The sequence below is a fragment of the Pseudophryne corroboree genome, chromosome 7 (genome assembly GCF_028390025.1).
Source record: "Pseudophryne corroboree isolate aPseCor3 chromosome 7, aPseCor3.hap2, whole genome shotgun sequence".
Taxonomy (NCBI): domain Eukaryota; kingdom Metazoa; phylum Chordata; class Amphibia; order Anura; family Myobatrachidae; genus Pseudophryne; species Pseudophryne corroboree.
In genome coordinates, this window is record NC_086450.1 from 334,801,059 (window position 1) to 334,825,296 (window position 24,238).

Consider the following 24,238-nt stretch of genomic DNA (forward strand, 5'->3'; position numbering starts at 1 on the left):
ACGGGCCGGAAGGGCCCGACTAAATGCCCACAGGCCGGGAGGGCCTGAATGTGCCCACGGGCCTAGTGCCCGAACGCCTGGTGGTCTAGGGAGGAGGCCCTACAAGAGAGTGGTGCAGGCCCAAGGCCTCTTACCCGGACCGGTGGGAGAGGCTGGGGAGGGGAGCTTCGTCAGCTCTTTTGCTTCCCTCTCTCCACAGCACTCTCCGCCGATGTTCTGCTGCTGGGCCGCCGCTTCCGCCTCTTCCGGCACCGTCCCGTCTTCTGTGGCCTTCTTCAGTCCTGGCTCCGGTCTTCTCCGGCGCCGCTTCCTCCGCTGCCGCTCCTCTCTTCCCGGCGTCTTCTGGAGCTCTTCTCCGCTCCGTCTCCGACTCGCGACTGACTGCCGTCGCCGCCCAGCGCCTGATATAAGACGCTGGGAGGAGGCGGGGCCATGACGCGGCGGGCTCCCATTGGTCCGCCGCGGCGGACTCCTATTGGTCCGCCGCGGCGACCCCTCATTGGGCGCCAGGCCGCGAGCAACGATTGGCTCGCGTCCGGCGCCCTTTTCAAATCTGGAGCCGCTGATTGGAGGAACTTGGATCCTCTCGGATCCTCGTTCCTCCGTACTCCGGCGCGCTGCCGCCCGCCGCCTCACATTTCCCCCCCGTTTGTCCTTTGTAGTCCCGACAAAGGAAGACTGAGACCAGATATACTCCGGGTCAGCATACCGAGGACCAGGCACACCGCGGGTGGAACGCTGCGATCGCCGAGGTAAAGGAGACAACTCAGGCCTGGGGGCCCCAGCATCCAGGAGGCTATTGTCATGGGACGGAACCACTGGGATCCACCAATCTTCGTCTAGGCCAGTCACTCTGGGTAAAGACGCCAATACGGTGTCATCCCCAGGCAACGGAGCCGTGTTCACACCGGGGGCACCTTCAACCCCCACGTCTTCTGGGAACCTACAAGGACGCAGCATATCCCGGTGAAGGGTTCTCAACCGACCAGACCCATCTGTTACTTCCTCCTCGGTGAGGCGCCTCCGGACAATATAAGGTCGCACCTCCCACTTCTCCGCTAGCTTGCCGCCCGGCCGCGTCATGCGGACCAGCACCCGCTGTCCCACGTCAAAAGGCTCTGCTTCTCGAGTCCTATGGGGTGTATGAGTGTGGTCGGCTATCCTCTTCCGAGTCACTTCGTGAGCCACCTTTAACCGCTGCTGATGTTCGGCGACCCAATCGGTTGGCAGCAATCCTCCTTCCTCCCGAAACTCGGTCAAGTGCAAATCCTGTGCTTCCCGCCCTGGACGACCAAACATCAAAAAGAAGGGGGAGTATCCAGTGGTGCTGTGGACCCGGTTGTTATAGGCCCATACCAGCTCGGCTACATGCTCGGGCCACCTCCGTCTTTTGGTGTCCTCCAAGACCCGCAACATTTGGAGCAAAGTCCGATTGAAACGTTCGCAGGCACCATTTCCCTGAGGATGATACGGCGTAGTACGGGACTTCTGCATCCCGTAAAGTCGACAAAGCTGTTCCATCAACTTCCCCTGGAAGCAAGCCCCTTGATCGGAATGAATCCTCTCCGGGCACCCAAACTGCCAGACAAAATGCTCAACAATGGATTTGGTTGCGGACTCCGCCGTCTGATCCCTGGTGGGGACCACTACCGTGAACTTAGTGAAATGATCAGTCATGACCAGGGCATATTGATGGCCACTAACGGACTCCCCAATCAGAACGTAATCAATCATCAACAACTCCAGGGGACGACTCGTCTGAACGGTATGTACTGGCGCGTGCTGTTCGTTCGGTTTGACCACCCTGCACCTCCGACATTCCCTGCACACTTTCTCCACCAATGTCCATAGCTGAGGGGCGAAAAACTGGCGCTGTATCCACTGAAAGGTCTTTGCTACCCCTAAATGGGCTCCGCCATCGTGCGCCTCCGTCACCAGTGCCTGGAGGGATACTTCCGGCACCACAATCTGTTCCACCCTCCTGAGTTCATGTCGGAGATACACCTGTCGACGCAGTGTTCCGCCGCGGATGAGTAATCGGTCCCAACTCCGCAGGACCTTCCGGCAGTAGGGGGTCAGCCGACTCCTCTCCCACTGGCTAGGCCAATGTTCTTTCTGCTTCCATCGCCGAATGACGCTCAGCCCTGGGTCACTCTGCTGTAGGGAAGCCCACTCTAGTTCAGTATTCTGGAGCAGGGCAGCGCATTCAAGCACTCGTGATCCTTCCAGTGTACCTGGGCACTCAATCCTGGTCAAGTCTGGGACCTCCGTATCCTCGTCCTCGCGGTACCTCGGAGTCGGGGACATGGACACAGGGTGTCGCGACAGCGCATCTGCATTCCCGTTACTCTTCCCTGGGCGATAGTGTATTTTATAGCTGAATTTTGCCAACCGGGCTACCCAACGCTGCTCCAGGGCGCCCAGTTTCGCAGTCTCCAGATAGGCCAGGGGGTTGTTATCCGTGTATATTTCCACATGGGTAGCGGTCAGATACTCGGCAAACTTCTCAGTCACGGCCCAGACTACAGCCAGCAACTCCAACTTGAAGGAACTGTAGTTGTCCGGGTTCCGCTCGGTTTCCCTCAAACTTCGACTCCCATAGGCGATCACTCGTTCTCGGCCATCCTGTATTTGGGAGAGAACTGCTCCCAATCCCTGTAGGCTGCCATCGGTATAGAGCAGGAATGGCTTCTCAAAATCCGCATATCCCAGAACCGGAGCCTCCGTGAGCATCTCTTTCAGGCGCCGAAATGCCTTCTCCTGTGCCTCACCCCAGGCCACTACCTGCGATTTCTTAGTAGTGGGTAACCCTCGCAGCAGGGCATGCAAGGGTTCCGCGATTTTTGCGAAGTCCTTGATAAACCGCCGATAGTATCCAACCAACCCCAGAAACGCGCGCAGTTCGGTGGTAGTGGTGGGTGTCTCCCAGTCCTGGACTGCTGAAATCTTGCCCGGCGTCGGGCAGATTCCTTCTCGGGACACTACATGTCCCAGGTATTCCAAGCTTGGCTGCAAAAGATGACACTTGCGGGGCTTGAGCTTGAGCCCATATTTCTCCAGGCGCTGCAACACCACATCCAGGCGCGCCAAATGTTCCTCCAGAGTGGGGGCGAATACTATGATATCGTCCAGGTATATCAGCAGGGCTTCGAAGTTCAAATCTCCCAAACATCTCTCCATCATCCGTTGGAATGTAGCCGGGGCATTGGTGAGCCCGAAGGGCATGCGCAGGAATTCAAACAGTCCCATAGGAGTTGTGAAGGCGGTCTTCTCTTGATCCGACGGGCTAACCGCCACTTGCCAATACCCACTGGCCAAGTCCAGCGTGGAGAAATACCGAGCATTCCCCAGGGCCGCCAAAGACTCCTCTATTCTAGGCAACGGGTACGCATCTCTCACGGTACTGCTATTCAACCGCCGATAATCCACGCAGAACCGAATGGAACCATCCTTCTTCCGCACCAACACGATGGGCGCAGCCCATGGACTTTTGCTCTCACGAATGACCTGATTATCCAACATCTGCCGCAACATTTTCTTGACTTCCTGGTAGAGTTTGGGTGGGATGGGACGATATCTCTCACGGATTGGAGGGCTCTCTCCAGTGCGTATCTCATGTTTCACATCTTCCGTATATCCGAAATCCTCTTCATATCGGGAGAACGCCTTCCGTCGTTCCCACAGCATATGCTCCAACTTCAGCCCCATACTGGGGCTACATTCGTCCAGACAGACATCCATCTGCTCCCTAATAACCCGACCGCACTAATCCGTACTGGGTTCTTCCTCCTTATCCAGGCTCACCGCCATGGACCAGGACCCTGGTTCGTCCGTATGCAGCAAGACCTGCTGCCCCCCGGACACTCCGTCCCTGGTGACAGCCGTTATGTTGGCAATAGTTGCTCCCGCCGGGATTTTTTTTCTTTCGTCCAGAAGATTGCACAGCCGAACCAACACCCGGCCGTCCCTCACTATCGCCAGGGTTCGGGCTAGGATGACCCCCGAGTCCATTCCGAAGTATCCATTGGGTTCCACCATGACTTCTAACCCCTCCAGATGTTGGTGAGTCCGCACCTCGAGGGGGAGGACCATCTCCTGGCGGGGAGGTAACTCGATCTGTTGCCGACCACCGGTCCGAATTGTTCCCAGGGACTCCTCTCGATGTTCAGCTTCACATATTCTCCCTACCTGCTGAAATGCCTGTTGTACCGGCCGCTGAACACCCATCTCCTTCCAGTATTGCGGACCCTTCTCCCGAAACAAAAGCTGATTGAGATCCTGGAGGACGTTCATGCCCACAATCACGGGCCCGTGACTCAAGCCCAAGCTCCCCACGACCAGTATTCCTTTCTTTCCCAACGCCTGCCCGCAGATCGAGATCTCCATCCACACAACTCCGACAACCGGAATAGGGAGGTTGTTGGCCGCCGTGAGGGTGACCCAGCTTTCCAACACGGAATCCTTCAAATGAGAATAATGTTCCAGGAAACAAACCTCAGACATGGTGGTGACCTGCGAGCCAGTATCCAGCAGGCATTTCTGCTCCTTTCCCCCAAGACACCCAATCACAACGGGACACTCCCCCACTACGTCGGCGGAATCCACTATAGTGGTTTCTCCCCCGACCACCCCCCCCGCGGGTGGTCCCGCTACCGCGAGGGACTCTAGTTTAACGAAGGATCTTGCCTAGGCTCGCTACATTCCCGGGCAATGTGTCCAAACCGATTGCAGCGGTAACAACGGGGACCCCTTCCTTCCCTAGGGCGGGCGCCTCCTACATTGGACCGTGATTCCCTGGGCAGCCGGTGCGGCGCCCGATCCTCCGAACCTCTCTGCCTGTGCACCTCATCCCGCAACTGGGAGATTTCTGCCTTCATTTCCAAAGTGACTTTGGCGAATGCCGCCTTCAGATCTTGGACACAGGCTTCCATGGGACTGGGTTCTTGGCTGGCCACCGCGGACACCGGTGCCAACCATTGTGGGGCCATGGCATAAGGTCCGAAATTAGCATTACGGTCCCTAGCGACTGCCTCCACTTGGACCTGACGGAAGGTCATTGTCTTATCGCTGGTGATTTTATCCAACAGAATCTGTCGGATGGGAATACTCCGGAGGCCCAACGCAAACTGGTCCCTCAGCATCAGGCTGGGGTTGACCAAGGACCCCAGACCTTCCGGATCACGCCGTGTAATTTCGCTCAGCATGTCCTGCAGCGCGTTAGCAAATTGGGGTATGGATTCGTCCTCCCTCTGAAATCGATTGAACAGTTGCTGACGCAAGGTTCCCGCCGACGCAGTGTTCCCATAGGTACCTTCGAGGATCGAGAGTACCTCGTCCAACGTCTTACGCTCCTCTTCAGGAACAAGGATCACCGATCGCCAGGCATCTCCATCCAGCGTATTCAAGGCCAAGTGTAGCTGCATTCCTGGAGGCACCCCATACAGCTGGATGATCCCCTCCAGTCTTTTCTTCCAGTCTGCCAACGGCATGTTCTGACCATCATACCGAGGGGTATGTGTCAAGGCCGGTCCAAAATTGAATTTCCTCTCTACTCCCGGAGGGGCGTCGTTCCCCGCTCCAGGAGGAGCGACGTTCTCTGCGTTCGACATCCTGCCGACTACGCCAAATGTGAGAGGGCAACGCCGGGGCGTATAGTGCCTGCTGCCGTGCAGGTGTAGGCGTACCACTTACCGGACGCCGCACGCTCTCACTCTCAGGTGCCGGAACCCTCGACAGTCCTGGAAACTCTTCTGGACGACCCGGGCACAAAAACCTAAGAGGAAGAAGACCGTTGAATACCGTCCCCCAAACCGTGGACCGCAACACCCTATGTGGCTGAAGAAAATAGCTCCTTCGGGCTAGGTGGGGGTCATCACAGGCGTCCGCCTCAGAGCCCGAATTTCACCTATCGGCACTTTCGCACCAGGTGGAAATTCCGCCTTGCACAGCCGTGCAAGGCTCACCGTTGCCCTGAAGGAAGGGAGATAGAAAGTAACACACACAGACAAACACTCAGACCGTTGTTGCTCACCGTCTTACGTCTTGTACTCCGATCTTCTCCAGTACAGGTCCCTGTAAGGAGGCAAGAAGAAAACAGCCGTGCAGGGCCTAACTCTAATCTAGTGTGCGTCCGCTACACTAACTCCATAACCAGGCCCTCAAACTGGCCTAAGTGTAAGTGGTGCAACACAACTATACATAAACTCTATAACAACAATTTGCCCTGCACGGTAACAACACACATCGGAATACAACATAACACGGTGCTGTCTCTTGAAATCCCTACCCGCAGGGGGAAGGAGGGGGGGTGGGCACCGCACGGCCTACCCACCTCCAGCGCCTTCCCTCATACGGGCCTCAGGCCTAACTATCTAAATACCTCAGGCGCTGGGCCTAGCGCCCAGTGCCACTTTTATTCACCTCTGGGACTTATTCCCGGGGCCTAGTGCCCCTGGCTGCACACAGGCCGGAGGCCTGACTTCACCCACGGGCCTAGTGCCCGCCTAACTATCCAGTTGGGTGACCTGGGCCTAATACCCAGGGTCACCTTATTGATACCTCTGGCGGCCGAAATACACTAGGGCCTAATGCCCTCTAATATTCCCACAGGCCTATTGCCTGAGTGTACCCCCCGGGCCTAGTGCCCGCCTACTGTGTGGCGGAGGGTGGCTCGGGCCTAACGCCCGAACCCCCAGGTGGTAGAGCGGTCGGGTCTGGGCCTTCAGGCCATGGGCCGAGTGGGACCCCGACTGCGCGTGGCCCCAGACCCAGACGAGCCGACCACTGGTGCCCACGGGCCGGAAGGGCCCGACTAAATGCCCACAGGCCGGGAGGGCCTGAATGTGCCCACGGGCCTAGTGCCCGAACGCCTGGTGGTCTAGGGAGGAGGCCCTACAAGAGAGTGGTGCAGGCCCAAGGCCTCTTACCCGGACCGGTGGGAGAGGCTGGGGAGGGGAGCTTCGTCAGCTCTTTTGCTTCCCTCTCTCCACAGCACTCTCCGCCGATGTTCTGCTGCTGGGCCGCCGCTTCCGCCTCTTCCGGCACCGTCCCGTCTTCTGTGGCCTTCTTCAGTCCTGGCTCCGGTCTTCTCCGGCGCCGCTTCCTCCGCTGCCGCTCCTCTCTTCCCGGCGTCTTCTGGAGCTCTTCTCCGCTCCGTCTCCGACTCGCGACTGACTGCCGCCGCCGCCCAGCGCCTGATATAAGACGCTGGGAGGAGGCGGGGCCATGACGCGGCGGGCTCCCATTGGTCTGCCACCGTGGACTCCTATTGGTCCGCCACGGCGACCCCTCATTGGGCGCCAGGCCGCGAGCAACGATTGGCTCGCGTCCGGCGCCCTTTTCAAATCTGGAGCCGCTGATTGGAGGAACTTGGATCCTCTCGGATCCTCGTTCCTCCGTACTCCGGCGCGCTGCCGCCCGCCGCCTCACACAAGGACATTTCCATCTTGCACATTTTTTTTTCCATTGCATTATGTGCTCTTTGGGTCCTAGTTTTAAAAACTGCCATCCTGTCTGCCACTGCAGGGCCACTCCTAGATGGGCCACATGTTTGTGCCGCCCACTTGTGTCTCTTAGCTTAGTCATCCAGCTACCTCGATGCAACCTTTTGGCCTAAAAACAATATTATGCATGTGAGGTGTTCAGAATAGACTGGAAATGAGTGGAAATTAATATTATTGAGGTTAATAATACTGTAGGATCAAATATACCCCCAAATTCTGTCAGTTTAGCTGTTTTTATGTTGTTGTTTTTTTTTAAATCCAGATCCACAACCAAAACCCGAAAGGGTGGTTTTGGCAAAACCAATCCACATCCAAAACACAAAAGGAGATCCAGATCCAAAACACAAACCCGAAAAGTGTCCGGTGCACATCTCTAATTATAACTCCTATTTATCTTTGTGGGCAGAATTTTAATGGAACCTCAAAGGATCCTAATTTGCAATAAACCCTGATAGTCCCATAATCTCTACAGAGTGTAACACATGTGACAAGCTTGAACAAAAGAAAATGTTAGAAATAAATGTGCAGGAAAGTTGGATTTGTGGGGGTTAGGGGAATTGTCTTTTTTTTTCGTGTTGTTGTATATAGGGAATGTGTGCCCTCTGTCTTCTGCAGTCTTTGCAGAAAATAAAGTGTGTGGTGGTGATGAAGAGTATGAGAAGTGGGATTGTCATGAAAGAGAAACTGAAAGGAGGATTTGAGAGTCCGGATGTTGAAGTAATATTAATTTAAGCTATACTGTGATGAGATTGATCAGAAAGGAGAGTAAAAGTGACATGTACAGTATAGCTCCATTTATGACTGTCTGGATGTTGTATAGATTGAAAATGTGTAATAGAGATTTTAGAGAACAAATGAGCCATATTGGCATGGTGTAATAAAGCATTTTATTACAGTGCTGAATATCCAAATCCAAATAATGTACAGATGGCGAATTATAGGTCATTGTGGTTGAGGATATGTAGAAAATATAGAAAACCCATAAGACGCAATAATAATATAATAAGTCCTAAAAAACAACAATGTGAATTAATTACTGCTCCTAATCAGAATGTGTCTAAATCCCAACAGAATTAAATGAAGCAGTGTTAGTAGACTATGGGGGAATACAAATACAAACAGGGTTTTCCGCAGGGATAAAAGCTATGCAATAAAATTGCCTTTTCACATTGCGGTAAACCCTTGGTTAACACATGCTAAGCTCACACATTACTTATATGGAAAATGTGGAATTAATGGATTTCCCTGCGCATTAAACCACTGATGATGACATAATGCGCGGGGCAAACCCTGGTCAGCACAGGTAATTATCTAACAGGATTCTCCCCTATGAGTAAATAATGAATAGAGAACCCACATTCCTATAATAAGGAGTGCACCGCAATCTAGGTAATAATATTTTGGTGTTCATAAACTCAAATTCTCTCATGTAAAAAACAGGCATGAATCAATTTATGAATATCCACAAACACAGAAAATAAGAAAACACATAACCTATTAGTGTTTCTTATGTGTATTTGTATATTTTAATTTTCTGTGTTTGTGGTTATTAATAAATTGATATCAGACAGAGAAAGTATGAGCTGCCACTCATCGGGACTTGTGTATCAGAGGAGAAGGAGTGTTCCTGGGATCATGGCAGTCCTGACCTTTGAGCAGAGCTTCAGGTTATATAATTTTATTCTAGAGATGTGCGAGTTCTGATTTGCTAAGATCTCAAAACGGCATCTTATTGGCCCTAGGATGTCACGTGTTTTGGATAGCCAATAAGAAAAATCTGGATAAATCCAAACTCGCATTAATTTTGTCACTAAGAACCGAGTAAATCAGAACCCGCACATCTCTATTTTATTCTATCTCCCTCTGGTACTAACCCTGTGAATTGCTTACTGGCAGTAGTGTTTATATACAGTATTTAGACAAAAGTGATTGGACACTGACAGCAAAGAGAATTTATTGACATCAGTACTTTGTACATCCACCACATGCATTGATTACTGCAGACACCCTTCTTGGCAAACTGTTCACAAGTTCCTGGACAAAGTTCCTGGACAACAGCAGGCGGTATGTTTTGCCATTCCATCTTAAGTACAGTCACCAACTGCAACACTGAAGAAGGTCGAGTCTGCCTAGAATTCACCTGTCACTCTGAATCATCCCAGAGGTTCTCAATGGGGTTAAGATCTGAACTCTGAGCTGGCCAACCCATCTAGGTTATGGATTTTCCTGTATACCAGTCCAGCATCACCCTAGAGACAAGCAGCCTAGGATAATCCCCTTTTCTCCTTCCGGCAAGCCATTTCATCAGCAAATGATCCAATCAGCGCCCCTCTACTAGTTTTATACCTTCAGAAACAGGTGTCTGCTGCTGTAGCATATCATTGTGCTTGCGGGAGGGTGGGGAAGGGGTGGGGGGCGGGGTTTGACCAATCACATCATATGTTTTATTCTGTTTGATTGGCACGTGTGGGACAAATATTTCATAAAATAATTTAGAAATACAAAACACCACAAATAATTGAAAATAATACAAATAACTGTAATAAAAATAGAATCACCAATTTAAAAATTAAAACAAGCTATTTATTTATGACTGTCAACTGCAATTTATTAATAAAAGCAGTCAGTCATATGCAGACTTAAAAAGAACGTTATATTAGAAGGAATCACATTGGAGTATAGTTTAAAAGCCACTTTAGTTTTCATTGGCTAGTACACAGCAATAATACAATAGCTAAATTATCATCTAAATAAAGTTTAATCTTTACATTGGAGACATTTCTGTAATAAACACTTGTTATACACAACATGTTGGTTCTACACATATAACATACTGTATAGTGGAAAAAATATACAAAGACTGATTGCTCTAAGTTTTAAATAAAGCTTTGTAGATCTTGAATGAATATTATATTGTTGAAACTGTGGGTCTAATTCATCTTTGTACGCACATGCCTATGCAGCACCGATTTTTCAGGCTACGGAAATTGCTAATCGGCGCATATGAAGCTGCCACCCAGAAGACCTTGGCACGTGCGCAGTGTGATCGGGCACATGTACAGGCTGATGATAATTGCTCAGTTGCGTAAACATTGGAATTGCATAAAATCATGAACACGTTAATCCTAAATAAATTTACCCAGTAATATTATAGGACATCTTATCAAAATCAGGACATATCAAAACTCAGTCTCAGTACTGCTCCTGCAACATAATAAACTAATGTGATGTGATATATTGTATAGTCGGTCTGTAAAGCATAAAACAGTATTAAAAACATTTTAAAAAGAATATTCATTCATGATATAGAATGCTTCACTCACAATGCATCCAATGAGGAATATCTGTTAAAATAAAATACAGTTTAAAATATAGACTGTATATTATATACTGTATATTACATGCTTTGGAACGTTTAAATAAATATTACAATACATTAGAGATACTAAGTATCTCATAATGAGTAAGCTGAGTGATATTTTTAAAATCATATAATTAATCTTACACATTCTTAGTTCTTGTCCAACTAATTGCACCAACAGCACAATACGCAACTTATAAATATAAGTAAACAATCAACTTACAATCAATTAAAATTATGTCCCTTTTAGTATCTTCATGCTTCTGTATTTTATGAAAATGTACTTCATTATTTTCTGTACTATATTATGCTATGTATCTGTTAAGCGCCTTGAGTCCTATTGGAGAAAGAGCGCTATATAAATGAAATTATTATTATTATTATTATTATTATTAAAATTGTATTTAAAAATTAATCTATGTAGCTTTGGTACAAGGCACTTAATATGGACAGATCATTATCCACATTAGTGCATTCCACCAATAGCTGGCAAGTCAATAGAATGCAATAAAATTTAAGAAACATACACCTATATTTTTTTTATTAAAGATCAACTACTTCATTAAGGCCTCTAATAATATTCAGACTGCATCCCTCATATGTTATATATTCCTCTCCTCCGCTAATACACCTTTCACACAGAAAGTCAGATCACTGATGAAGAAGTTCTACCCGGTAATTTGCCGATTCTGTATGAAAGGGTCAGTCCGAGTTGACATTCCTGGGACTTCGAACCAGGAATTTACCAGGGTTGGAGACCCAAGTTGACCCTTTCACACAGACAAAATACCCGTGTTGATCCGCAAATTACCTGGTAGAAATTCTTTACCTGGTAATTTGCTTGTCTGTGTAAAAGGTAGAAACCGGCAAAACAACCAGACACTCAAATTTCTTATAAAAGTTGGGATTTTCAAACATTTCTGCCTAAAAAGTATATTAGTGTTATCTATGCATGAATAGCCTTATTGCAGTAGGACTCATTATCACATTGTCCAGCATATGAAAGGATCTATAGTCAGAGATGGGTGGTATTCATGTGACCGCCGGTCAGCTGACCGACAGTCACATGACCTCCTCCACGAGCCCGACGGCTCACTATCCCGATGGTCGGCATGCCGACCAACAGGGACTATTTCCACTCGTGGGTGTCCACGACACCCATAGAGTGGGAATAGAACCCGTGGCGACCGCAGGTCGCCACCGAGCCCACAGCGTAGCGAGCGCAGCGATTGTAGTAGTTTTGATGAATCTGGTAGAGTTTCTAAAGCCTCAGACACTCTCCTGTATCCTAGGCAAGGATCCAGGGCTGTTAGGGGCACATGTACTAAACAGTGATAATAGTGGATAAGTTAGCCAGTGGAGAAGTTGGCCATGACAACCAATCAGCTGCATTGCTAATTTATAATTAGTATGCTAATATATTTTTAATTAGTATGCTAACTATGAATGTTACGTCAATGCTGATTGGTTGCCATAGGCAACTTCTCCACTGGCTCACTTCTCCAAATGTGTTGGCACATGTGCAGTATCCAACGAGGGTAAAATGCGCAAATATTTGTCTGCTATTGGTCTGCAGTTTATATCTTTTACAGGGGCTAATTCCAAGTTGATCGCAGCAGGAAATTTTTTAGCAGTTGGGCAAAACCATGTGCACTGCAGGGGAGGCAGATATAACATGGGCAGAGAGAGTTAGATTTGGGTGGGTTATTTTGTTTCTGTGCAGGGTAAATACTGGCTGCTTTATTTTTACACTGCAATTTAGATTGCAGATTGAACTCACCACACCCAAATCTCTCTCTCTCTGCACATGTTATATCTGCCTCCCCTGCAGTGCACATGGTTTTGCCCAACTGCTAACAAAGTTCCTGCTGCGATCAACTCAGAATTACCCCCACTGTGTTAGAAAAATATGTATAAAATTTAGGATAATATAGAATTAGTTACTTTTTGGTGGTAGTGGTGGGGGGTGGTTTGGGTTTTTTAATTTAGTTTTTGGTATTTCAAAATGTGTATTTATAATATCTTTATAGCAATGTTATCCTTGGTTATCATTTATTTGGGAAACCCTATGCTTAAGTGTCCAGGCCACCAGGATGGCCATTTCTGCCCTCTTTGCATTAGGAAGATGACTGCAGATGTTAACAAATAAAATAAATATTATACTAAAAAGTTTTTAAAATGTATATTAATATCTCTATAGATTGTAAGCTTGTAAGCAAGGTCCTCTTACCTCTTTATCAGTTTTTACCTAGTCTAGTTTTATTACTGTTTTGTTCTCAAATATAAAGTGCAATGGAATTTGCTGGTTCTATATAAGTAAATGTTAATAAATGTATTTGTGTGCTTAGTATGACTGGTGCCGCATGTGCAGGTTAGAGGTGGAGGCACTGCTGGGTTAGAAGAATTAGAATGCCTGGAACTTTAGTTTAGATGTACCTTGGCCCGGGACGAATTTAGTGGGTCAGACTGCCCCTAGGCACAACATCATGGGTCGCCTCCCATCATGTCACTGCCCCCTTCATGTTGGGGCCTCCCAACTGCTAAAGCAACACCAACCTCCCTCCTCCTCCTTCACCACCACCACCACCACCACAATTTACTGACCATTGCCCCCTTCTCCCTTACCAGTTACAATATAATAAAAATAAGTTGTATTGACAAAAAACAAAAAACAAACACCTGACCTTATCAGTCCATTGCCCTAGAAGGGCTCTCATGCAATTGAGCATGCTGTGCCATCCCCCCAGCAGGTGTCACGCCTAGGCATGTGCCTCACTGTTTTATTATTGTTAGATTGTAATTGATGGATTATAAATATTTGCACCTATAAAAGTAGGTCTACGTATAGAAATGTAGATTCCCTGCTCCACTACAAAGTGCCATGGCAGTGTGAGCTCCTCCGCAAATGTGACATTACGAAGAGGGAGCCCAGATCGGGAAGCTAAGCACTGGGTCATTTCCCAGGCTGCAAGGTACAACTCCAGACTATGCACCCTGGGTGGCAAGTGACAACACTGCTAGCACATCCCTAGTTATAGAACTGCAAGTGTATGTTCTATGATTTGTAATGTTATTGGAGCAGTATCATAAGCAAATCCAGCAATTTCTACAATATGTATCCTAATATATTATTGTATTGTCATTGGCTTTGATTTATGGGTAGTAATTTGTACAGTTCTTGATTATGCACCAAGATCATGAATGTCATTTGTTGTCTCATAATACTTTGTTAATCTAGTCTGTAAACTAAATCTTTAAGTTAATTTGTACTTAAATTATGCTCCTATTTCTGCTTTCTCCTGCAGGATTGATGACATTCAACTGTGCAAGGAAATTATGAGCCTGAAACAAGAACTGCAGAGCATAGTAGATGTTCTGGGTAATTATAACAATTTGCCATAAAATTTAAGTAGTGATAATTATAGAATATCTATCATTTGTTAGTACGTAAAGGCGTTAATAATGGTGACAATATAGGTAACAATTAATGTTGCTTAGTACAATAATACTCAATTTGTTCTGTGCTCTATACAGTGGTGGAACCTGTGAGTGGTGGGCCTAGGTGCAAAATATGCTTTGGGTCACCCTCCTCTGCTCCACCCCAAGTTCATAATATGCAACATGGCAGAGGGTGACAGGCAACAGGGAGAAGCAGTGGGTGACAGGGAGATGCAGAGAGTGACAAGTAGAGGCAGTGGTTGACAGGGAGAGGGTGCCGAGGAGAGGCAGTGAGTGACAGGAAAAGGGTAAAAGGGACATGACATTGAGAAGGTCATAGAGAGAGGCAGTGGGTGATCCCAGGGAAAGGGTGACTGACAGTGGGTGTCAGGGAGAGCTTGACAGGCAGTGGGTGAGTGAAATGGTGACTGGCATTAGGTGATGCCAGGTGAGATGACTGGTGACTGGTAGTGGGTTACAGGGAGAGAGGGACTGAGAGAAGCAGGGTGACTGGAAGTGGGTGACGGGGAGAGGGGGACAGAGAGAAGCAGTGGGTGACTGGCGAGAAACATGGTGACTGGCAGTGGGTGACAAGCAGCGGATGACAGAGAGAGGCAGTGGGTCATGCCAAGGAGAGCAGTGTTGGACTGAGGCATGAAGGGCCCACCGGGGGAATGCAGTGGTAGGGGCCCATGCTTTTAGGCTTGGCTAATCATTAGCAAGTGCATGGTCTGGGTAATTACTGCTAGTACATGCAGGATAATGTACCATATTACGAGGTAACATCAATAAACTGTATAAAATATACCATAGTCCTGTGCAGTATAATGTAACATATGTATATTGTATAATTCGTGCACAGTCTGGAATCTGATCCCTTGAGGTGGGGGTGGGCCCCCAGGCAGTGGAGCAACCGAGGGTTCCCCTGTACCCCTGTGGGCCAGTCCAACCATGAAGGAGTGTATTACTGGCAGTGGGTGACAGGGAGAGGGTGACAGCGGGGGATGGAGAGAGGCAGTGACGCCGGAAAGAGACGGTGACTAGCAGTGGGTGACAGACAGCAGGTGACGGAGAGAGGCAGTAAATGATGCCAGGGAGAGAGTGACTGACAATGGGTGACTGACACTGTACCTGGCCCACAACTGCAGTGCGTCTCATCCTAGGGCTTTACACTGAGGACTGTCACGATCAGTCTCTGTGTAGAGAGAAAGACCTTGCTGGGGAGAGAGAAAGCTGTGGTCGGAGCAATAGGGAGAGGGGAGTGGGGAGTAGCTGGGAGGCAGCAGCTGAGGCTGAGCTGCTCACTTTTGCCTCTAGTTCCGCAACTATATAAGAGACACTTATAAAAGCTAAATTCCATAAAATTTGAAGCAAAGTTTTGTACTGTTTGAAAAAAAAAATAAAGAATCTTTATAAATGTATTAGTATTATTCACAGAGCTTAACATTTATAGGGGTCTATTTATTAACATTATTTTTACACCCTTTTCACATTATTTTAGTATAACCTGAATGTATTAAAGGGCATTTGGAGCAGTTTTCATGAAAAACTGCTCCAAACCCTTTAATTCACTTTTTTTTAGTAACCCACATCGCATTCCCCATACTTATAATGGAAAATTTGATGTGGCCAAATTTACTAAAAATGTGAAAAAATACTGCAGCGTGCCCCGTGATAATCTCGCCAGCTCAGGCTGGCGAGATCACAGGGCACATCTGCGATATGCAGGTATTTGCCCAGCTACAGTATTTCTGCCCAGAGAAAGCTGAGCGGGGACCCGGCAGTGTGATCAGTTATGTGTGTCCAATGGACACACAAGCTAATCACTGTGTAAAAGATGAAAAAAAAAACAGTAAAAAAAAAAACCATACTCACCTGTCCAGGGAGCCGGTGTCCGCTGCTCCGCTGAGCGCTGCCGGGCGCCGGGTCCACCATATGCTGCAATGTGACCCTGTTGCAGTAAAGTGATGCTGCAAAGCACCGGGGGTAACCGCAGCACACAGGATCCGGCGCCCGACAGCCCAACAGGAGAAGCGCGGAACCGCTCCCTGGACAGGTGAGTATATTATTCTGCTTGGAGGAGGGTAGTCCGCGGAGCACTGGGTTAGTGGTGATGGGGGGGGTGACCAGGCGGCGGCGGTAGCGACGATGTCGGCGGGGGCGACGCATGCGCAGCATAACATCGGGGTGTATTTTCTGTCATTGCAGGGACAGAGCTTGACCGCAAGCTCTGTCCCTACTCTTTTTGTCCCCCGTATTTTTTGCACCAGTATCAGGCGCAGAGCCCGGTGCTGGTTTTAAAAATACGGGGGATCCCATGTCAATTTTGTCCCCGCATTTTTAGAACCAGGACCAGCTCGAAGAGCCCGAGGCTGGTTATGCTTTGGAGGGGTGACCCCACGCCATTTTTTTCCGGGTTTTTCCCGTTTTTACCCGTTTTTTTAATTTGCGGCAAAATACGGCAAATCGGACGTTTTTCGCCCGCGGGAATGTCGAATCTGTTTTTCATTGAATATGGTGAATTCCGGCAGCCACCTGCCGGAATTCACCTGTCGAATTGTGTCGAATTAAAAAACGGCGATAATTTGCCGCGATTCGCTGTGAATTGCATATACCCCAGAGAGAGAAAGAGCTGTAGTGCGGCACTCAGGCCTTGAAATGGTTACAGCAGCTATTGCAATCAAATTTTTTAGTGATTTAGGGGGAGACGTACTAAGCAGTGAAAAGAGTGGAGAAGTGAGCCAGTGGAGAAGTTGCCCATGGCAATCAATCAGCATTGACGTAACATTAATAATTGGCATACTATAAAAGTATACAGAGCAGCTGATTGGTTGCCATGGGCAACTTCTCCACTGGCTCACTTCTCCACTTTTATCACTGCTTAGTACATGTCCCCGTTACTGTCTTCAGGATTATGAAATAAACACAGCACTCTTACCTTATATACCAACTGAACACCCTATGTGCATCCAGCATTACGAAGGCAGAACTTTGTACCCAGATGGCGTCGCTGTTTAATGACATCATCTGAAACAACTCTTCTTGGTAGCGCCGAGCATTTTGTTTGTGTGCAACTTTTTCCATTAAAATGTGTCTTATTCGCAATAATGTCAATATGATGCACAAGCAGCGTTTGCTGATTAAAAATAAGATTTTACTCACCGGTAAATCTATTTCTCGTAGTCCGTAGTGGATGCTGGGAACTCCGAAAGGACCATGGGGAATAGCGGCTCCGCAGGAGTCTGGGCACAACTAAAAGAAAGCTTTTAGACTACCTGGTGTGCACTGGCTCCTCCCACTATGACCCTCCTCCAAGCCTCAGTTAGGATACTGTGCCCGGAAGAGCTGACACAATAAGGAAGGATTTTGAATCCCGGGTAAGACTCATACCAGCCACACCAATCACACCGTACAACACGTGATACCATATCCAGTTAACAGTATGAAACAAAACTGAGCCTCTCAACAGATGGCTCATAACAAGAACCCGTTATTAAACAATAACTAAGTACAATTATTGCAGACAATCCGCACTAGGGACGGGCGCCCAGCATCCACTACGGACTACGAGAAATAGATTTACCGGTGAGTAAAATCTTATTTTCTCTAACGTCCTAGTGGATGCTGGGAACTCCGAAAGGACCATGGGGATTATACCAAAGCTCCCAAACGGGCGGGAGAGTGCGGATGACTCTGCAGCACCGAATGAGAGAACATAAGGTCCTCCTCAGCCAGGGTATCAAATTTGTAGAATTTTGCAAACGTGTTTGCCGCTGACGAAGTAGCAGCTCGGCAAAGTTGTAAAGCCGAGACCCCTCGGGCAGCCGCCCAAGATGAGCCCACCTTCCTTGTAGAATGGGCTTTAACTGATTTAGGACGCGGCAGTCCAACCGCAGAATGCGCCAGCTGAATTGTGCTACAAATCCAGCGAGCAATAGTCTGCTTAGAAGCAGGAGCACCCAGTTTGTTGGGTGCATACAGGATAAATAGCGAGTCAGTTTTCCTGACTCCAGCCGTCCTGGAAACATACATTTTCAAGGCCCTGACTACGTCCAGCAACTTGGAATCCTCCACGTCACTAGTAGCCGCAGGCACTACAATAGGTTGGTTCAAGTGAAAAGCTGATACCACCTTAGGGAGAAACTTGGGACGAGTCCTCAATTCTGCCCTATCCATATGAAAAATCAGATAAGGGCTTTTGCATGACAAAGCCGCCAATTCTGAAACACGCCTGGCCGAAGCCAAGGCCAATAACATGACCACTTTCCACGTGAGATATTTAAGATCCACGGTCTTCAGTGGTTCAAACCAATGTGATTTTAGGAAATTCAACACCACGTTGAGATCCCAGGGTGCCACTGGAGGCACAAAAGGGGGCTGAATATGCAGCACTCCTTTTACAAATGTCTGAACTTCAGGTAGTGAAGCTAGTTCTTTTTGGAAGAAAATCGACAGAGCCGATATCTGCACCTTAATGGAGCCTAATTTTAGGCCCATAGACACTCCTGCCTGTAGGAAGTGCAGAAATCGACCCAGCTGAAATTCCTCTGTTGGGGCCTTATTGGCCTCACACCAAGCAACATATTTCCGCCATATGCGGTGATAATGTTTTACAGTTACATCTTTCCTGGCTTTAATCAGCGTAGGAATGACATCCTCCGGAATGCCCTTCTCCTTTAGGATCCGGTGTTCAACCGCCATGCCGTCAAACGCAGCCGCGGTAAGTCTTGGAACAGACAGGGCCCCTGCTGCAGCAGGTCCTGTCTGAGCGGCAGAGGCCATGGGTCCTCTGAGATCATCTCTTGAAGTTCCGGGTACCACGCTCTTCTTGGCCAATCCGGAACCACGAGTATTGTCCTTACTCCTCGTTTTCTTATTATTCTCAGTACCTTTGGTATGAGAGGCAGAGGAGGGAACACATAAACCGACTGGTACACCCACGGTGTCACTAGAGCGTCCACCGCTATCGCCTGAGGGTCCCTTGACCTGGCGCAATATCTCTCTAGTTTTTTGTTTAGGCGGGACGCCACCATGTCCACCTGTGGCCGTTCCCAATGATTTACAATCAGTGTGAAGACTTCTGGATGAAGTCCCCACTCTCCCGGGTGGAGATTGTGTCTGCTGAGGAAGTCTGCTTCCCAGTTGTCCACTTCCGGAATGAACACTGCTGACAGTGCTAACACGTGATTTTCCGCCCATCGGAGAATCCTTGTGGCTTCTGCCATCGCCGTCCTGCTTCTTGTGCCGCCCTGTCGGTTTACATGGGCGACTGCCGTGATGTTGTCTGATTGGATCAGTACCGGCTGGTTTTGAAGCAGGGATTTTGCCTGACTTAGGGCATTGTAAATGGCCCTCAGTTCTAGAATATTTATGTGTAGGGAAGTCTCCTGACTCGACCATAGTCCTTGGAAGTTTCTTCCCTGTGTGACTGCCCCCCAGCCTCGAAGGCTGGCGTCCGTGGTCACCAGGACCCAGTCCTGTATGCCGAATCTGCGGCCCTCTAGAAGATGAGCACTCTGCAGCCACCACAGTAGAGACACCCTGGTTCATGGAGACAGGGTTATTAGCCGATGCATCTGAAGATGCGATCCGGACCATTGGTCCAACAGGTCCCACTGAAAGCTTCTGGCATGGAACCTGCCGAAAGGAATTGCTTCGTAAGAAGCCACCATCTTTCCCAGGACTCGCGTGCAGTGATGCACCGACACCTGTTTTGGTTTCAGGAGGTTTCTGACTAGAGACGACAGCTCCATGGCTTTTTCCTCTGGGAGAAACACTTTTTTCTGGACTGTGTCCAGAATCATTCCCAGGAACAGTAGACGTGTCGTCGGAACCAGCTGTGACTTTGGAATATTTAGAATCCAACCGTGCTGGTGTAGCACCTCCTGAGATAGTGCTACTCCTACCAACAACTGCTCCTTGGATCTCGCCTTTATTAGGAGATCGTCCAAGTATGGGATAATTAAAACTCCCTTTTTTCGAAGGAGTATCATCATTTCCGACATTACCTTGGTAAACACCCCCGGTGCCGTGGACAGACCAAACGGCAGCGTCTGGAATTGGTAATGGCAATTCTGTACCGCAAATCTGAGGTACTCCTGGTGAGGATGGTAAATGGGGACATGCAGGTAAGCATCCTTGATGTCCAGGGATACCATGTAATCCCCCTCGTCTAGACTTGCAATAACCGCCCTGAGCGATTCCATCTTGAACTTGAATTTTTTTATGTATGTGTTCAAGGATTTCAAATTTAAAATGGGTCTCACCGAACCGTCCGGTTTCGGTACCACAAACAGTGTGGAATAGTAACCCCGTCCTTGTTGAAGTAGGGGCACCTTGACTATCACGCGCTGGGAATACAGCTTGTGAATTGCCTCTAGCACAGCCTCCCTGTCCGAGGGAGTTGCTGGCAAGGCTGATTTGAGGAAACGGCGGGGGGGAGACGCCTCGAATTCCAGCTTGTACCCCTGAGATACTACTTGAAAGATCCAGGGATCCACCTGTGAGCGAGCCCACTGATCGCTGAAATTTTTGAGGCGGCCCCCCACCGTACCTGGCTCCGCCTGTGGAGCCCCACCGTCATGCGGCGGACTTGGAAGAAGCGGGGGAGGACTTTTGCGCCTGGGAACTAGCTGTTTGTTGCAGCCTTTTTCCCCTACCTCTGCCTCTGGACAGAAAAGACCCGCCTTTTCCTCGCCTGTTTTTCTGGGTCCGAAAGGACTGTACCTGATAAAACGGCGCTTTTTTAGGCTGTGAGGGAACATGGGGTAAAAATGCTGACTTCCCAGCTGTCGCTGTGGAAACGAGGTACGAGAGACCATCCCCGAATAACTCCTCACCCTTATAAGGCAAAACTTCCATGTGCCTTTTGGAATCTGCATCCCCTGTCCACTGCCGGGTCCATAAGCCTCTCCTAGCAGAAATGGACAATGCACTTATTTTAGATGCCAGCCGGCAGATCTCCCTCTGTGCATCTCTCATGTATAAGACTGAGTCTTTTATATGCTCTATGGTTAGCAGAATAGTGTCCCTGTCTAGGGTGTCAATATTTTCTGACAGGGAATCTGACCACGCAGCGGCAGCACTGCACATCCATGCTGACGCAATAGCTGGTCTAAGTATAATGCCTGTGTGTGTATATATAGACTTCAGGATCGCCTCCTGTTTTCTATCCGCAGGCTCCTTCAGGGCGGCCGTATCCGGAGACGGAAGTGCCACCTTTTTAGACAAACGTGTGAGGTGTTTCCCAACGTGCCCTATCCTCTGGCGGGAAAGGGAACGCCATTAGTAATTTTTTGGAGATTATCAATCTTTTATCAGGGAAAGCCCACGCTTCTTCACACACTTCATTTAATTCTTCAGATGGGGGGAAAACTACGGGTAGTTTTTTCTCCCTAAACATAATACCCTTTTTTGTGGTACCTGGGTTTAAATCTGAAATGTGTAACACCTCTTTCATTGCCTCAATCATGCAGCGAATGGCCTTAGTGGACATTAGATTAGACTCATCGTCGTCGACACTGGTATCAGTATCCGTGTCGACATCTGGGTCTGCCATCTGAGGTAGCGGGCGTTTTAGAGCCCCTGATGGCCTTTGAGACACCTGGGCAGGCACAAGCTGAGAAGCCGGCTGTCCCGCATTTGGCATGTCGTCAAATTTTTTGTGTAAGGAGTCGACACTTGCACGTAATTCCTTCCATAAAACCATCCACTCAGGTGTCTGCCCCGCAGGGGGTGACATCACTTCTACAGGCATCTGCTCCGCCTCCACATAATTTTCCTCCTCAAACATGTCGACACAGCCGTACCGACACACCGCACACACACCGGGAATGCTCTAAACAGAGGACAGGACCCCACAGAAGCCCTTTGGGGAGACAGAGAGAGAGTATGCCAGCACACACCAGAGTGCTATATACTGCAGGGACCAACTGAATTATGTCCCCTATAGCTGCTATAATATTTACTGCGCCTAAATTTAGTGCCCCCCCTCTCTTTTTTACCCTTTTTCTGTAGTGTAGACTGCAGGGGAGAGCCAGGGAGCTTCCTTCCAGCGGAACTGTGAGGGAAAAATGGCGCCAGTGTGCTGAGGGAGATAGCTCCGCCCCTTTTTGGCGGACTATTCTCCCGCTTTTTTAAGGATTCTGGCAGGGGTAATTATCACATATATAGCCTCTGGGGCTATATATTGTGATTGTTTTGCCAGCTGATAAAGCCTAATATATATCCTATACTAAACACACTAAGAGGTTAAGAGACTCAGTACGCTATTGGAGTAAGTGGTACCGTAAGGGTACGTACTCAGCGTAGCGGACGCTTAGCCGTGGACGAGACGCACGAGCGGCACGTTCGCTCACGTCTTAATGCGTAAAGGCAAGCACGCTATAGGCTGCCGATTACCGTAATGATACGCTATCAGCATAGCAGACGCTCGAGACCACGAGGAGATCACGAGCGGCGCTGATGCTCACAGAGTTAAACCTTTATAACAATACCATAAACAATGTACTTAAATTGTAAACCTTTGTGCAGTGATAAGGTGTAAATGCAACACAGTGTAACCTTGTTAGTTAGAAAGCTGTATGAGCGATTCTTACGCTCTGAGAACCCTTTAGCAATATAATAAACACTCAAATACCGGTCTAAGGGTCTAACACCTTTTAAGGGAATGAATGAACGTTCAATCGCAAAAGAATACACAATACAAGTTATACACTACCAAACTAACATAAAATACCTAACCGAGTTACTACACGTTAAAATACAACAAAGACACAATTACATTTAAGGGGGAAGGAGAGAGAGAATGGCTTACAACAAAATAGGAGATAAATATGGTTGCAGAGAACTTACGCACAAGGGGAACAATCGCAAGCGCCTTTCTGGATATCCAGCTCCCGATTATCAGTGATGAGAACCATTAAAAAGAGTAGAGAGCTGGCCCAGGTCGGCTTGTCTTTATATACACTTACACACAGTACAGTACAATGGTCCCTACATTCTTATTGTTCATTGGACACAGGAATTCGTCTCTGCATTATAACAAAAGGTCATAGGTTGGTTCATACAGGTGGGCTGTGACTATTTCAAACTGCTCAGGTGGGAGGGAAATTGGGTTTCCCGCCGCATGGGTAATAAAGTGCAAATATAGTAAATGTCCGTAAACTTCTTATGTCCATAACTATACGCACGAGCGAGTAATCCGCTTCAAACCAACACCGGAATATTGCTAATTATATTCTCTTCCGATGGATACTAAACACCACTGTGTAACCCCTGTCTGACCCTTCGTATCAAACAAAGAGGAATCTCTCTGTCCCCGAACATGCTATATTAACTAAACTTTCAGATTCTATCAAAGGGACCATAATCTACAAAATACAGTATATGACTAAAATATGTTACGATTGAGTCGCCCGCTAGACGCACACAAACTCTACCGTAAATGCGCATACCGCGCGCCCGCGAGTGCACGTGACCGCGAGTATACGCACGCACGGGAGAGCTCATGCTCGTGCAACGGGCACACGCATGAGGTGCATATATGGCAATGTGCAGCGTGATATTTTTCTGACTTTGACAGTCCACCCTTTGGCAGTCACCAATAACTGCCACTTCCTAAAACAGTTCAAAAAGAGAAAAATATATGTCATGTATAATACATTTCTATGATTGGGTAGGGGAGAAGAGGAGAAGGTGGGAAAACGGTATGACCTAGTGAGATAGCAGAAGCATGTGTGTATGAATCCATGTTTGGGGGGTCATGTATCATCGTGCCGTACGTGTTTTAAATCAAGCTTCGAGGTATTGCGAAGTATACATTTGAATTCCTTCTTATCCCGTATTAAGGGTCTGTGGATGGGCTGTCAAACTTTACCGAGCTCTTTTCGGCTTTTGGTTGCAACAAAATGGGGGAGCACATTTTAGTTGATGATAC

At 48.3% G+C, this 24,238-nt stretch overlaps 1 protein-coding gene across 2 annotated transcripts in view; it reads left to right on the plus strand.

The window, feature by feature from the left end:
• BMERB1 (bMERB domain containing 1) overlaps positions 1-24,238 on the plus strand; it is a 501,937-nt gene that overhangs the window by 384,454 nt on the left and 93,245 nt on the right. For both annotated transcript variants that reach the window (XM_063934360.1, XM_063934361.1), the window contains exon 3: positions 14,169-14,242. In XM_063934360.1, coding sequence (XP_063790430.1) covers positions 14,169-14,242 — 74 coding nt within the window. The remainder of the gene's footprint in view (positions 1-14,168; positions 14,243-24,238) is intronic.